Consider the following 12,210-nt stretch of genomic DNA (forward strand, 5'->3'; position numbering starts at 1 on the left):
TGCAGCTCGGGCGCCGTGAGGTGGTGGTGCAGCGGGTCGGCGCAGCTCTCGTCCAGCGCGTTGTGCGTGACGTGACGCAGTAGAGAGGACGGCAGTGGCGACAGACACAAACGGGCGCCGCACCTGCAGCTCGTGCGCCGTGAGGTGGTGGTGCAGCGGGTCGGCGCAGCTCTCGTCCAGCGCGTTGTGCGTGACGTGACGCAGTAGAGAGGACGGCGGTAGCGACAGACACAAACGGGCGCCGCACCTGCAGCTCGTGCGCCGTGAGGTGGTGGTGCAGCGGGTCGGCGCAGCTCTCGTCCAGCGCGTTGTGCGTGACGTGACGCAGTAGAGAGGACGGCGGTAGCGACAGACACAAACGGGCGCCGCACCTGCAGCTCGTGCGCCGTGAGGTGGTGGTGCAGCGGGTCGGCGCAGCTCTCGTCCAGCGCGTTGTGCGTGACGTGACGCAGTAGAGAGGACGGCAGTGGCGACAGACACAAACGGGCGCCGCACCTGCAGCTCGTGCGCCGTGAGGTGGTGGTGCAGCGGGTCGGCGCAGCTCTCGTCCAGCGCGTTGTGCGTGACGTGACGCAGTAGAGAGGACGGCGGTAGCGACAGACACAAACGGGCGCCGCACCTGCAGCTCGTGCGCCGTGAGGTGGTGGTGCAGCGGGTCGGCGCAGCTCTCGTCCAGCGCGTTGTGCGTGACGTGACGCAGTAGAGAGGACGGCGGTAGCGACAGACACAAACGGGCGCCGCACCTGCAGCTCGTGCGCCGTGAGGTGGTGGTGCAGCGGGTCGGCGCAGCTCTCGTCCAGCGCGTTGTGCGTGACGTGACGCAGTAGAGAGGACGGCGGTAGCGACAGACACAAACGGGCGCCGCACCTGCAGCTCGTGCGCCGTGAGGTGGTGGTGCAGCGGGTCGGCGCAGCTCTCGTCCAGCGCGTTGTGCGTGACGTGACGCAGTAGAGAGGACGGCAGTGGCGACAGACACAAACGGGCGCCGCACCTGCAGCTCGTGCGCCGTGAGGTGGTGGTGCAGCGGGTCGGCGCAGCTCTCGTCCAGCGCGTTGTGCGTGACGTGACGCAGTAGAGAGGACGGCGGTAGCGACAGACACAAACGGGCGCCGCACCTGCAGCTCGTGCGCCGTGAGGTGGTGGTGCAGCGGGTCGGCGCAGCTCTCGTCCAGCGCGTTGTGCGTGACGTGACGCAGTAGAGAGGACGGCGGTAGCGACAGACACAAACGGGCGCCGCACCTGCAGCTCGTGCGCCGTGAGGTGGTGGTGCAGCGGGTCGGCGCAGCTCTCGTCCAGCGCGTTGTGCGTGACGTGACGCAGTAGAGAGGACGGCGGTAGCGACAGACACAAACGGGCGCCGCACCTGCAGCTCGTGCGCCGTGAGGTGGTGGTGCAGCGGGTCGGCGCAGCTCTCGTCCAGCGCGTTGTGCGTGACGAGACGCAGTAGAGAGGACGGCGGTAGCGACAGACACAAACGGGCGCCGCACCTGCAGCTCGTGCGCCGTGAGGTGGTGGTGCAGCGGGTCGGCGCAGCTCTCGTCCAGCGCGTTGTGCGTGACGTGACGCAGTAGAGAGGACGGCGGTAGCGACAGACACAAACGGGCGCCGCACCTGCAGCTCGTGCGCCGTGAGGTGGTGGTGCAGCGGGTCGGCGCAGCTCTCGTCCAGCGCGTTGTGCGTGACGTGACGCAGTAGAGAGGACGGCGGTAGCGACAGACACAAACGGGCGCCGCACCTGCAGCTCGTGCGCCGTGAGGTGGTGGTGCAGCGGGTCGGCGCAGCTCTCGTCCAGCGCGTTGTGCGTGACGTGACGCAGTAGAGAGGACGGCAGTGGCGACAGACACAAACGGGCGCCGCACCTGCAGCTCGTGCGCCGTGAGGTGGTGGTGCAGCGGGTCGGCGCAGCTCTCGTCCAGCGCGTTGTGCGTGACGTGACGCAGTAGAGAGGACGGCGGTAGCGACAGACACAAACGGGCGCCGCACCTGCAGCTCGTGCGCCGTGAGGTGGTGGTGCAGCGGGTCGGCGCAGCTCTCGTCCAGCGCGTTGTGCGTGACGTGACGCAGTAGAGAGGACGGCGGTAGCGACAGACACAAACGGGCGCCGCACCTGCAGCTCGTGCGCCGTGAGGTGGTGGTGCAGCGGGTCGGCGCAGCTCTCGTCCAGCGCGTTGTGCGTGACGTGACGCAGTAGAGAGGACGGCGGTAGCGACAGACACAAACGGGCGCCGCACCTGCAGCTCGTGCGCCGTGAGGTGGTGGTGCAGCGGGTCGGCGCAGCTCTCGTCCAGCGCGTTGTGCGTGACGTGACGCAGTAGAGAGGACGGCGGTAGCGACAGACACAAACGGGCGCCGCACCTGCAGCTCGTGCGCCGTGAGGTGGTGGTGCAGCGGGTCGGCGCAGCTCTCGTCCAGCGCGTTGTGCGTGACGTGACGCAGTAGAGAGGACGGCGGTAGCGACAGACACAAACGGGCGCCGCACCTGCAGCTCGTGCGCCGTGAGGTGGTGGTGCAGCGGGTCGGCGCAGCTCTCGTCCAGCGCGTTGTGCGTGACGTGACGCAGTAGAGAGGACGGCGGTAGCGACAGACACAAACGGGCGCCGCACCTGCAGCTCGTGCGCCGTGAGGTGGTGGTGCAGCGGGTCGGCGCAGCTCTCGTCCAGCGCGTTGTGCGTGACGTGACGCAGTAGAGAGGACGGCGGTAGCGACAGACACAAACGGGCGCCGCACCTGCAGCTCGTGCGCCGTGAGGTGGTGGTGCAGCGGGTCGGCGCAGCTCTCGTCCAGCGCGTTGTGCGTGACGTGACGCAGTAGAGAGGACGGCGGTAGCGACAGACACAAACGGGCGCCGCACCTGCAGCTCGTGCGCCGTGAGGTGGTGGTGCAGCGGGTCGGCGCAGCTCTCGTCCAGCGCGTTGTGCGTGACGTGACGCAGTAGAGAGGACGGCGGTAGCGACAGACACAAACGGGCGCCGCACCTGCAGCTCGTGCGCCGTGAGGTGGTGGTGCAGCGGGTCGGCGCAGCTCTCGTCCAGCGCGTTGTGCGTGACGTGACGCAGTAGAGAGGACGGCGGTAGCGACAGACACAAACGGGCGCCGCACCTGCAGCTCGTGCGCCGTGAGGTGGTGGTGCAGCGGGTCGGCGCAGCTCTCGTCCAGCGCGTTGTGCGTGACGAGACGCAGTAGAGAGGACGGCGGTAGCGACAGACACAAACGGGCGCCGCACCTGCAGCTCGTGCGCCGTGAGGTGGTGGTGCAGCGGGTCGGCGCAGCTCTCGTCCAGCGCGTTGTGCGTGACGTGACGCAGTAGAGAGGACGGCGGTAGCGACAGACACAAACGGGCGCCGCACCTGCAGCTCGTGCGCCGTGAGGTGGTGGTGCAGCGGGTCGGCGCAGCTCTCGTCCAGCGCGTTGTGCGTGACGTGACGCAGTAGAGAGGACGGCAGTGGCGACAGACACAAACGGGCGCCGCACCTGCAGCTCGTGCGCCGTGAGGTGGTGGTGCAGCGGGTCGGCGCAGCTCTCGTCCAGCGCGTTGTGCGTGACGTGACGCAGTAGAGAGGACGGCGGTAGCGACAGACACAAACGGGCGCCGCACCTGCAGCTCGTGCGCCGTGAGGTGGTGGTGCAGCGGGTCGGCGCAGCTCTCGTCCAGCGCGTTGTGCGTGACGTGACGCAGTAGAGAGGACGGCGGTAGCGACAGACACAAACGGGCGCCGCACCTGCAGCTCGTGCGCCGTGAGGTGGTGGTGCAGCGGGTCGGCGCAGCTCTCGTCCAGCGCGTTGTGCGTGACGTGACGCAGTAGAGAGGACGGCGGTAGCGACAGACACAAACGGGCGCCGCACCTGCAGCTCGTGCGCCGTGAGGTGGTGGTGCAGCGGGTCGGCGCAGCTCTCGTCCAGCGCGTTGTGCGTGACGTGACGCAGTAGAGAGGACGGCGGTAGCGACAGACACAAACGGGCGCCGCACCTGCAGCTCGTGCGCCGTGAGGTGGTGGTGCAGCGGGTCGGCGCAGCTCTCGTCCAGCGCGTTGTGCGTGACGAGACGCAGTAGAGAGGACGGCGGTAGCGACAGACACAAACGGGCGCCGCACCTGCAGCTCGTGCGCCGTGAGGTGGTGGTGCAGCGGGTCGGCGCAGCTCTCGTCCAGCGCGTTGTGCGTGACGTGACGCAGTAGAGAGGACGGCGGTAGCGACAGACACAAACGGGCGCCGCACCTGCAGCTCGTGCGCCGTGAGGTGGTGGTGCAGCGGGTCGGCGCAGCTCTCGTCCAGCGCGTTGTGCGTGACGTGACGCAGTAGAGAGGACGGCGGTAGCGACAGACACAAACGGGCGCCGCACCTGCAGCTCGTGCGCCGTGAGGTGGTGGTGCAGCGGGTCGGCGCAGCTCTCGTCCAGCGCGTTGTGCGTGACGTGACGCAGTAGAGAGGACGGCGGCGGCGACAGACACAAACGGGCGCCGCACCTGCAGCTCGTGCGCCGTGAGGTGGTGGTGCAGCGGGTCGGCGCAGCTCTCGTCCAGCGCGTTGTGCGTGACGTGACGCAGTAGAGAGGACGGCGGTAGCGACAGACACAAACGGGCGCCGCACCTGCAGCTCGTGCGCCGTGAGGTGGTGGTGCAGCGGGTCGGCGCAGCTCTCGTCCAGCGCGTTGTGCGTGACGTGACGCAGTAGAGAGGACGGCGGTAGCGACAGACACAAACGGGCGCCGCACCTGCAGCTCGTGCGCCGTGAGGTGGTGGTGCAGCGGGTCGGCGCAGCTCTCGTCCAGCGCGTTGTGCGTGACGTGACGCAGTAGAGAGGACGGCGGTAGCGACAGACACAAACGGGCGCCGCACCTGCAGCTCGTGCGCCGTGAGGTGGTGGTGCAGCGGGTCGGCGCAGCTCTCGTCCAGCGCGTTGTGCGTGACGTGACGCAGTAGAGAGGACGGCGGTAGCGACAGACACAAACGGGCGCCGCACCTGCAGCTCGTGCGCCGTGAGGTGGTGGTGCAGCGGGTCGGCGCAGCTCTCGTCCAGCGCGTTGTGCGTGACGTGACGCAGTAGAGAGGACGGCGGTAGCGACAGACACAAACGGGCGCCGCACCTGCAGCTCGTGCGCCGTGAGGTGGTGGTGCAGCGGGTCGGCGCAGCTCTCGTCCAGCGCGTTGTGCGTGACGCGCGCCAGCAGCGCGGCGCCCCGCCCACGCGCGCGCAGCTGCTCGGCCACCAGCGCCGCGCCATGCACGAGGCACATGCCGGCTTCCAGGTGGTTGGAACGCTGGCAGACGAACGATAAACAATAATGTATAGTGCGTTCAACGAGCCGAGATACCAAATGTAAACAAACCAAATGCGAGGTCATTCAACTATGCAGGGTTTTGTAACCTTTTTTTTTTTACTTACACAAAAATTTTAAATGTAAAATATATTTATATTTTGTAATTACTGAATTTAATATAATTAATTAAATATAATTATGTATTTAAGATTAGATACTTCTTTAATAATAATTATTGAAATATAAAAATCACCCGAGCGCTTCAGGACACGAAATGAAATAAAAATAAATAATACAAATTCAAAGGGTACGCGGTCCGATTGTTTTCAAGGCCAGTTAAAATATCGTTCGACCTTGTAGAGAGACGTGCAGCAGATAGCAAACAAACAAGATAGAAAGAGATCGACTATATTTTGTTTATTCCGTCGTCGCTACGAAAAAATGATGGACTTTGTTTACATTTGGTATCTCTTCTCTTCGAACAGACTATATATTGTAATTAGCGTCATACTTTCGGTTAAAAACTAAAAGGAAAAGTATTGGCAAACACTAAAATGGCCGTATCAATTGCAAGAGGGGCTCAAGGTAAAAAAAATGTAACTCTCATAAACCAAATCTAAAGCTGTCTCTTATGCACCTGTGTTGAATCTATACAATAATACAGATAAGAATGCTATTTTTGTTCAGATGCAGCAAGTAAAATTCCCCCCCCCCCCCCTCAAAAAACAGAAAACGTAAAATATAGGCAGTGTACCTCCATGTGCTTTTGAGCCATGTTACTGAGCCACGTGAGCCGCAGATCGGGGCTGTGCTGGTAACCGCGCGCGATGCGGTGCATGAGGTCCAGCAGCATCTCGGGATCCTCTTGGAACTCCTTCATCTTCACCGTGTCGCTTAAGATCATGTGCAAGTTGAACACGAGGTCTTTCACCTGGAGATTATTCAGAATTTGTGTTGTATTCTTGTGTCAATTCATTTTTAATCATATCAAAAGTAATCAGACAGACATCATTTGCAGAATGGCCAAAATCATATATTTAGAAAAGGATAAAAAGAAAAGGATGGGCAATATTTATGCAATTTTGCACAGAAAACAAATTGTCAACCAAAAATTTTTTATCACAGAAAACAAATTATAATTAGCTAAAAATGGTTCCGGTAATCTAATATCATACCTGTTCAGGAAAATTGGTATCTTGTAAGTCCTGGTCGTGTTCTGCATACATAAGCACGGTTTTGAGCGCGCGTCGAAGAGATTCTTCGCTAAAAGTGGTCGAAGTTCCCACTAGAGATGATAGCGACATGGTCACTTGCATCTTAACTCGGCTAAAGTTCTGAAAACATTTAAAACAAAATATCAATATTTTTATTTATTTATTTTGTATTGCTGATAAATAAGAAAAGACAGTATTGTTAAATAATATCGCTATGGGAGTCTGAGGTATCAGATCAATTTGGAACAGGGGGTCTCTTGCCTAAAATAGTTTCGGAACCGTACCGCTTTAAGTGTTGTCATGTAAGTTTGATAAACATGTTATGTTGAGGCAGCGAGTTAGATGTATATTATAAATGTGCATGCTTGTGTGTATACGTGCCTGCGAGCGCTCGGGTGTGTACATATGTATGTGTGTATATGTGCTCACGTTGCCAAGGTGGTAGTAATGCCATATGAACGTATCTATCTACATATGTGTCCGTGTGTGTACTGATGTTGCCAAGTAGGGATCCGTCTACGTGTGTGTCCCTCTCTCACTTTATGTGTGTATGTGTGTGTGCGCTCACGTTGGCGAGGTGGTAGTGGCGTAGTCTGTCATGAGTGTGTGTGTGCTCACGTTGCCGAGGTGGTAGTGGCGTAGTCTGTCATGAGTGTGTGTGTGCTCACGTTGCCGAGGTGGTAGTGGTGCCGCATGAGCGCGTAGAGCGCGGCGGCGGCGTGCGCGCGCGCGCCGGCGCCCAGCGCGGCGCAGTGCCGCAGCAGCACGCGGCACGTGCCCGGCCCCGCCTCCTCCGAGCACCACGACCAGCCCAGCTGGGACACGCGCACACAAATACTAATTCAACATTTTATTAAAAGACTAGGTTCAATTTGTTTTTATTTATTTATTTATTTATTTTTTTTTTAACAGGGAGACAAACAAACGGACAGTGCCATATGATGTTAAATGGCTGCTGTCACCCACGGACTTCTGCAACATTAGGGGTTGCGAGCGCGTTGCCAGCCTTGAGGGTAGGGTGTCTGTACACTCGGCGCTTGAAACCGCCAAGTCACAGATTGACCACGTACAGAATTTATGGTTACTTTTTTAAAGTTTAATAAACGTCTGCCTGTGTCTATATTTAGCAAACGATTCATTTTACTCACGAAACGTTATGTCAAACCTGAGATGTTCAAAAGTTAATAGTCTGTACGCAGAACAAAGCTTTTTCTAAAATCAGGATATGGATTTAAAAGGTATAAATAATAATTTATAACCAAATACTATTAGTCATCCATACAAACCTTGTGTATAAGAGAGCGTACAGACGCAAACATATGCTGTAGTACGACCGCACTCTGATTCCTCTGCAGTGCTCTCAGCAACACGCCTAAAGCACCGCTGCATGCAGACTGACCCCATTCCAGACCGCTGCATGACTGCCGGAATAATAAGATCTTAGATAAGTTTATTTTTATACTTATAACATGGACCGAAATTGATTTTGAAGTTTATTCATCTGATAAATTAATTAAAAAAGAAAGTGATATATTTTCATAAAAATGATACGAGTTTAATAATTAACGATCAGGTTAATTCGATTTTAGATTGCTATTTTTGAGGTACTCAATTTTCATTATGTATTTTTTTGGTCCTTCGAGGCGGATACGAAATTGAAAACTTGTTATAAATTATTATTTATTAGTAATTAGCTTAGATTTAGCCTTTTGTGATGCTTATTGTTTTATATTTTTTATTTCAACTATTATGACGTTAAACCAGAGTATGGTCTGGTTGATGGTTAGTGAGTACCTATGAAAGCTCCAAGAACATTGCAAGCGCGTACAAGTATGTAAAATTCAAAGCAAAAAGTAAACGATTTTTATAACCATGAGATTTATTTTAGCAGGCAAAATAAACACTCAATTTTTTTTTAATATCTAATATTTTATATTTTTTGAAGTTGAGGTGAGATTTTCGATTATACCCCCTCGGTTTAAATGAGATTTGGTGGGATTTCATTGGACCCCTGACTTTTGAGCTCATGTGTGATGATGAGTGGATATCTCTGAAGTAGAGATAGAAACATCTTTGGTGGTCAACCTTGGATTGCCTAAAACTGCTCACAACTAAAGTTCGAAGTATAATAATGTAAAGTTTTATTTCGTAATATAGCACAAGCGACACAGCATAGACGGATCCTGGCAGGGTGTCCATATAAGGTTGTGAGTGAAGATGGAAATCGAACCATGTCGAATCATCTCATCAATTCCATGTAATTTATACTCAATTTTGAGATATATGTATGCTTATATTATTTAACTGCTGGCTTTGAAATACACAGGTCGAAGACGGGCAGCAGCGTCTTCGGTGCGACACAAGCCAGCGCTGCGGTCACCAATCCGCCTGCCTAGCGTGGTGACTATGGGCAAAACTCCTCACGTTATTTTTGGCGTAAACTTGTGGAGGCCTATGTCCAGCAGTGGATTGTATAGCCTGTAATGATATAATATTATACGCTACACCGTCGCGTTGGCGTAACGGTTACAGCCATGGATTGTACCTATTACGTTGGCGGTTGCGGGTTCGATCCCCGCACATGACAAACATTTGTATTGGCCATACAGGTGTTTGCCGTGGTCTGGGTGTTTGTGCAGTCCTTGTGGGTCTCCCCACCGTGCCCCGTGGTCCCGGTTGTTATCATGTACAACTGATAGCGATCGTTACTCATAGTAAGGAATATATCCGCCAACCCGCAGTGGAGCAGCGTGGTGGATTAAGCTCTGATCCTTCTCCTACATGGGGAAAGAGGCCTATGCCCAGTAGTGGGATATTACAGGCTGAAGCGTATACGCTACAACTCCCATCGAGAGTTAAAAAAGAAATAGTTTTCGTAAGTGGGGGGGCCACCTGCGCCACCAGCTCCAGCGCCTGCAGCAGCGCCAGCGCCACGTCGGCCGCCAGCGCGGCGGCCAGCGCGGGCGCGGCGCGCGCGGGCGAGGCGGGCCGCGAGCGCGCCGCGCCGCGCACCCACTGCTTGCGCCAGCGCTCGCGGCACATCTTACCTGCGCCACCAGCTCCAGCGCCTGCAGCAGCGCCAGCGCCACGTCGGCCGCCAGCGCGGCGGCCAGCGCGGGCGCGGCGCGCGCGGGCGAGGCGGGCCGCGAGCGCGCCGCGCCGCGCACCCACTGCTTGCGCCAGCGCTCGCGGCACATCTTACCTGCGCCACCAGCTCCAGCGCCTGCAGCAGCGCCAGCGCCACGTCGGCCGCCAGCGCGGCGGCCAGCGCGGGCGCGGCGCGCGCGGGCGAGGCGGGCCGCGAGCGCGCCGCGCCGCGCACCCACTGCTTGCGCCAGCGCTCGCGGCACATCTTACCTGCGCCACCAGCTCCAGCGCCTGCAGCAGCGCCAGCGCCACGTCGGCCGCCAGCGCGGCGGCCAGCGCGGGCGCGGCGCGCGCGGGCGAGGCGGGCCGCGAGCGCGCCGCGCCGCGCACCCACTGCTTGCGCCAGCGCTCGCGGCACATCTTACCTGCGCCACCAGCTCCAGCGCCTGCAGCAGCGCCAGCGCCACGTCGGCCGCCAGCGCGGCGGCCAGCGCGGGCGCGGCGCGCGCGGGCGAGGCGGGCCGCGAGCGCGCCGCGCCGCGCACCCACTGCTTGCGCCAGCGCTCGCGGCACATCTTACCTGCGCCACCAGCTCCAGCGCCTGCAGCAGCGCCAGCGCCACGTCGGCCGCCAGCGCGGCGGCCAGCGCGGGCGCGGCGCGCGCGGGCGAGGCGGGCCGCGAGCGCGCCGCGCCGCGCACCCACTGCTTGCGCCAGCGCTCGCGGCACATCTTACCTGCGCCACCAGCTCCAGCGCCTGCAGCAGCGCCAGCGCCACGTCGGCCGCCAGCGCGGCGGCCAGCGCGGGCGCGGCGCGCGCGGGCGAGGCGGGCCGCGAGCGCGCCGCGCCGCGCACCCACTGCTTGCGCCAGCGCTCGCGGCACATCTTACCTGCGCCACCAGCTCCAGCGCCTGCAGCAGCGCCAGCGCCACGTCGGCCGCCAGCGCGGCGGCCAGCGCGGGCGCGGCGCGCGCGGGCGAGGCGGGCCGCGAGCGCGCCGCGCCGCGCACCCACTGCTTGCGCCAGCGCTCGCGGCACATCTTACCTGCGCCACCAGCTCCAGCGCCTGCAGCAGCGCCAGCGCCACGTCGGCCGCCAGCGCGGCGGCCAGCGCGGGCGCGGCGCGCGCGGGCGAGGCGGGCCGCGAGCGCGCCGCGCCGCGCACCCACTGCTTGCGCCAGCGCTCGCGGCACATCTTACCTGCGCCACCAGCTCCAGCGCCTGCAGCAGCGCCAGCGCCACGTCGGCCGCCAGCGCGGCGGCCAGCGCGGGCGCGGCGCGCGCGGGCGAGGCGGGCCGCGAGCGCGCCGCGCCGCGCACCCACTGCTTGCGCCAGCGCTCGCGGCACATCTTACCTGCGCCACCAGCTCCAGCGCCTGCAGCAGCGCCAGCGCCACGTCGGCCGCCAGCGCGGCGGCCAGCGCGGGCGCGGCGCGCGCGGGCGAGGCGGGCCGCGAGCGCGCCGCGCCGCGCACCCACTGCTTGCGCCAGCGCTCGCGGCACATCTTACCTGCGCCACCAGCTCCAGCGCCTGCAGCAGCGCCAGCGCCACGTCGGCCGCCAGCGCGGCGGCCAGCGCGGGCGCGGCGCGCGCGGGCGAGGCGGGCCGCGAGCGCGCCGCGCCGCGCACCCACTGCTTGCGCCAGCGCTCGCGGCACATCTTACCTGCGCCACCAGCTCCAGCGCCTGCAGCAGCGCCAGCGCCACGTCGGCCGCCAGCGCGGCGGCCAGCGCGGGCGCGGCGCGCGCGGGCGAGGCGGGCCGCGAGCGCGCCGCGCCGCGCACCCACTGCTTGCGCCAGCGCTCGCGGCACATCTTACCTGCGCCACCAGCTCCAGCGCCTGCAGCAGCGCCAGCGCCACGTCGGCCGCCAGCGCGGCGGCCAGCGCGGGCGCGGCGCGCGCGGGCGAGGCGGGCCGCGAGCGCGCCGCGCCGCGCACCCACTGCTTGCGCCAGCGCTCGCGGCACATCTTACCTGCGCCACCAGCTCCAGCGCCTGCAGCAGCGCCAGCGCCACGTCGGCCGCCAGCGCGGCGGCCAGCGCGGGCGCGGCGCGCGCGGGCGAGGCGGGCCGCGAGCGCGCCGCGCCGCGCACCCACTGCTTGCGCCAGCGCTCGCGGCACATCTTACCTGCGCCACCAGCTCCAGCGCCTGCAGCAGCGCCAGCGCCACGTCGGCCGCCAGCGCGGCGGCCAGCGCGGGCGCGGCGCGCGCGGGCGAGGCGGGCCGCGAGCGCGCCGCGCCGCGCACCCACTGCTTGCGCCAGCGCTCGCGGCACATCTTACCTGCGCCACCAGCTCCAGCGCCTGCAGCAGCGCCAGCGCCACGTCGGCCGCCAGCGCGGCGGCCAGCGCGGGCGCGGCGCGCGCGGGCGAGGCGGGCCGCGAGCGCGCCGCGCCGCGCACCCACTGCTTGCGCCAGCGCTCGCGGCACATCTTACCTGCGCCACCAGCTCCAGCGCCTGCAGCAGCGCCAGCGCCACGTCGGCCGCCAGCGCGGCGGCCAGCGCGGGCGCGGCGCGCGCGGGCGAGGCGGGCCGCGAGCGCGCCGCGCCGCGCACCCACTGCTTGCGCCAGCGCTCGCGGCACGCGCCGCCGCGCCCGCCCGACCCGCCTGCGGGGGGGGGGGTCAATGAAAATACCGACACTTATT

The 12,210-nt window shown here is 62.1% G+C and overlaps 1 protein-coding gene across 1 annotated transcript in view; it reads right to left on the reverse strand.

Moving 5' to 3' along the window:
* The window catches only part of LOC123669696 (dedicator of cytokinesis protein 7), a 28,153-nt gene that overhangs the window by 8,592 nt on the left and 7,351 nt on the right, over nt 1-12,210 (reverse strand). The window contains exons 9-14 of the mRNA XM_045603287.1: nt 9,364-9,501; nt 7,758-7,892; nt 7,140-7,286; nt 6,433-6,591; nt 6,012-6,188; nt 5,084-5,257 (exon numbers count right to left, since the gene is read on the reverse strand). Coding sequence (XP_045459243.1) covers nt 5,084-5,257; nt 6,012-6,188; nt 6,433-6,591; nt 7,140-7,286; nt 7,758-7,892; nt 9,364-9,501 — 930 coding nt within the window. The remainder of the gene's footprint in view (nt 1-5,083; nt 5,258-6,011; nt 6,189-6,432; nt 6,592-7,139; nt 7,287-7,757; nt 7,893-9,363; nt 9,502-12,210) is intronic.

This window comes from Melitaea cinxia, chromosome 3 (genome assembly GCF_905220565.1).
Source record: "Melitaea cinxia chromosome 3, ilMelCinx1.1, whole genome shotgun sequence".
Classification (NCBI taxonomy): Eukaryota; Metazoa; Arthropoda; class Insecta; order Lepidoptera; family Nymphalidae; genus Melitaea; species Melitaea cinxia.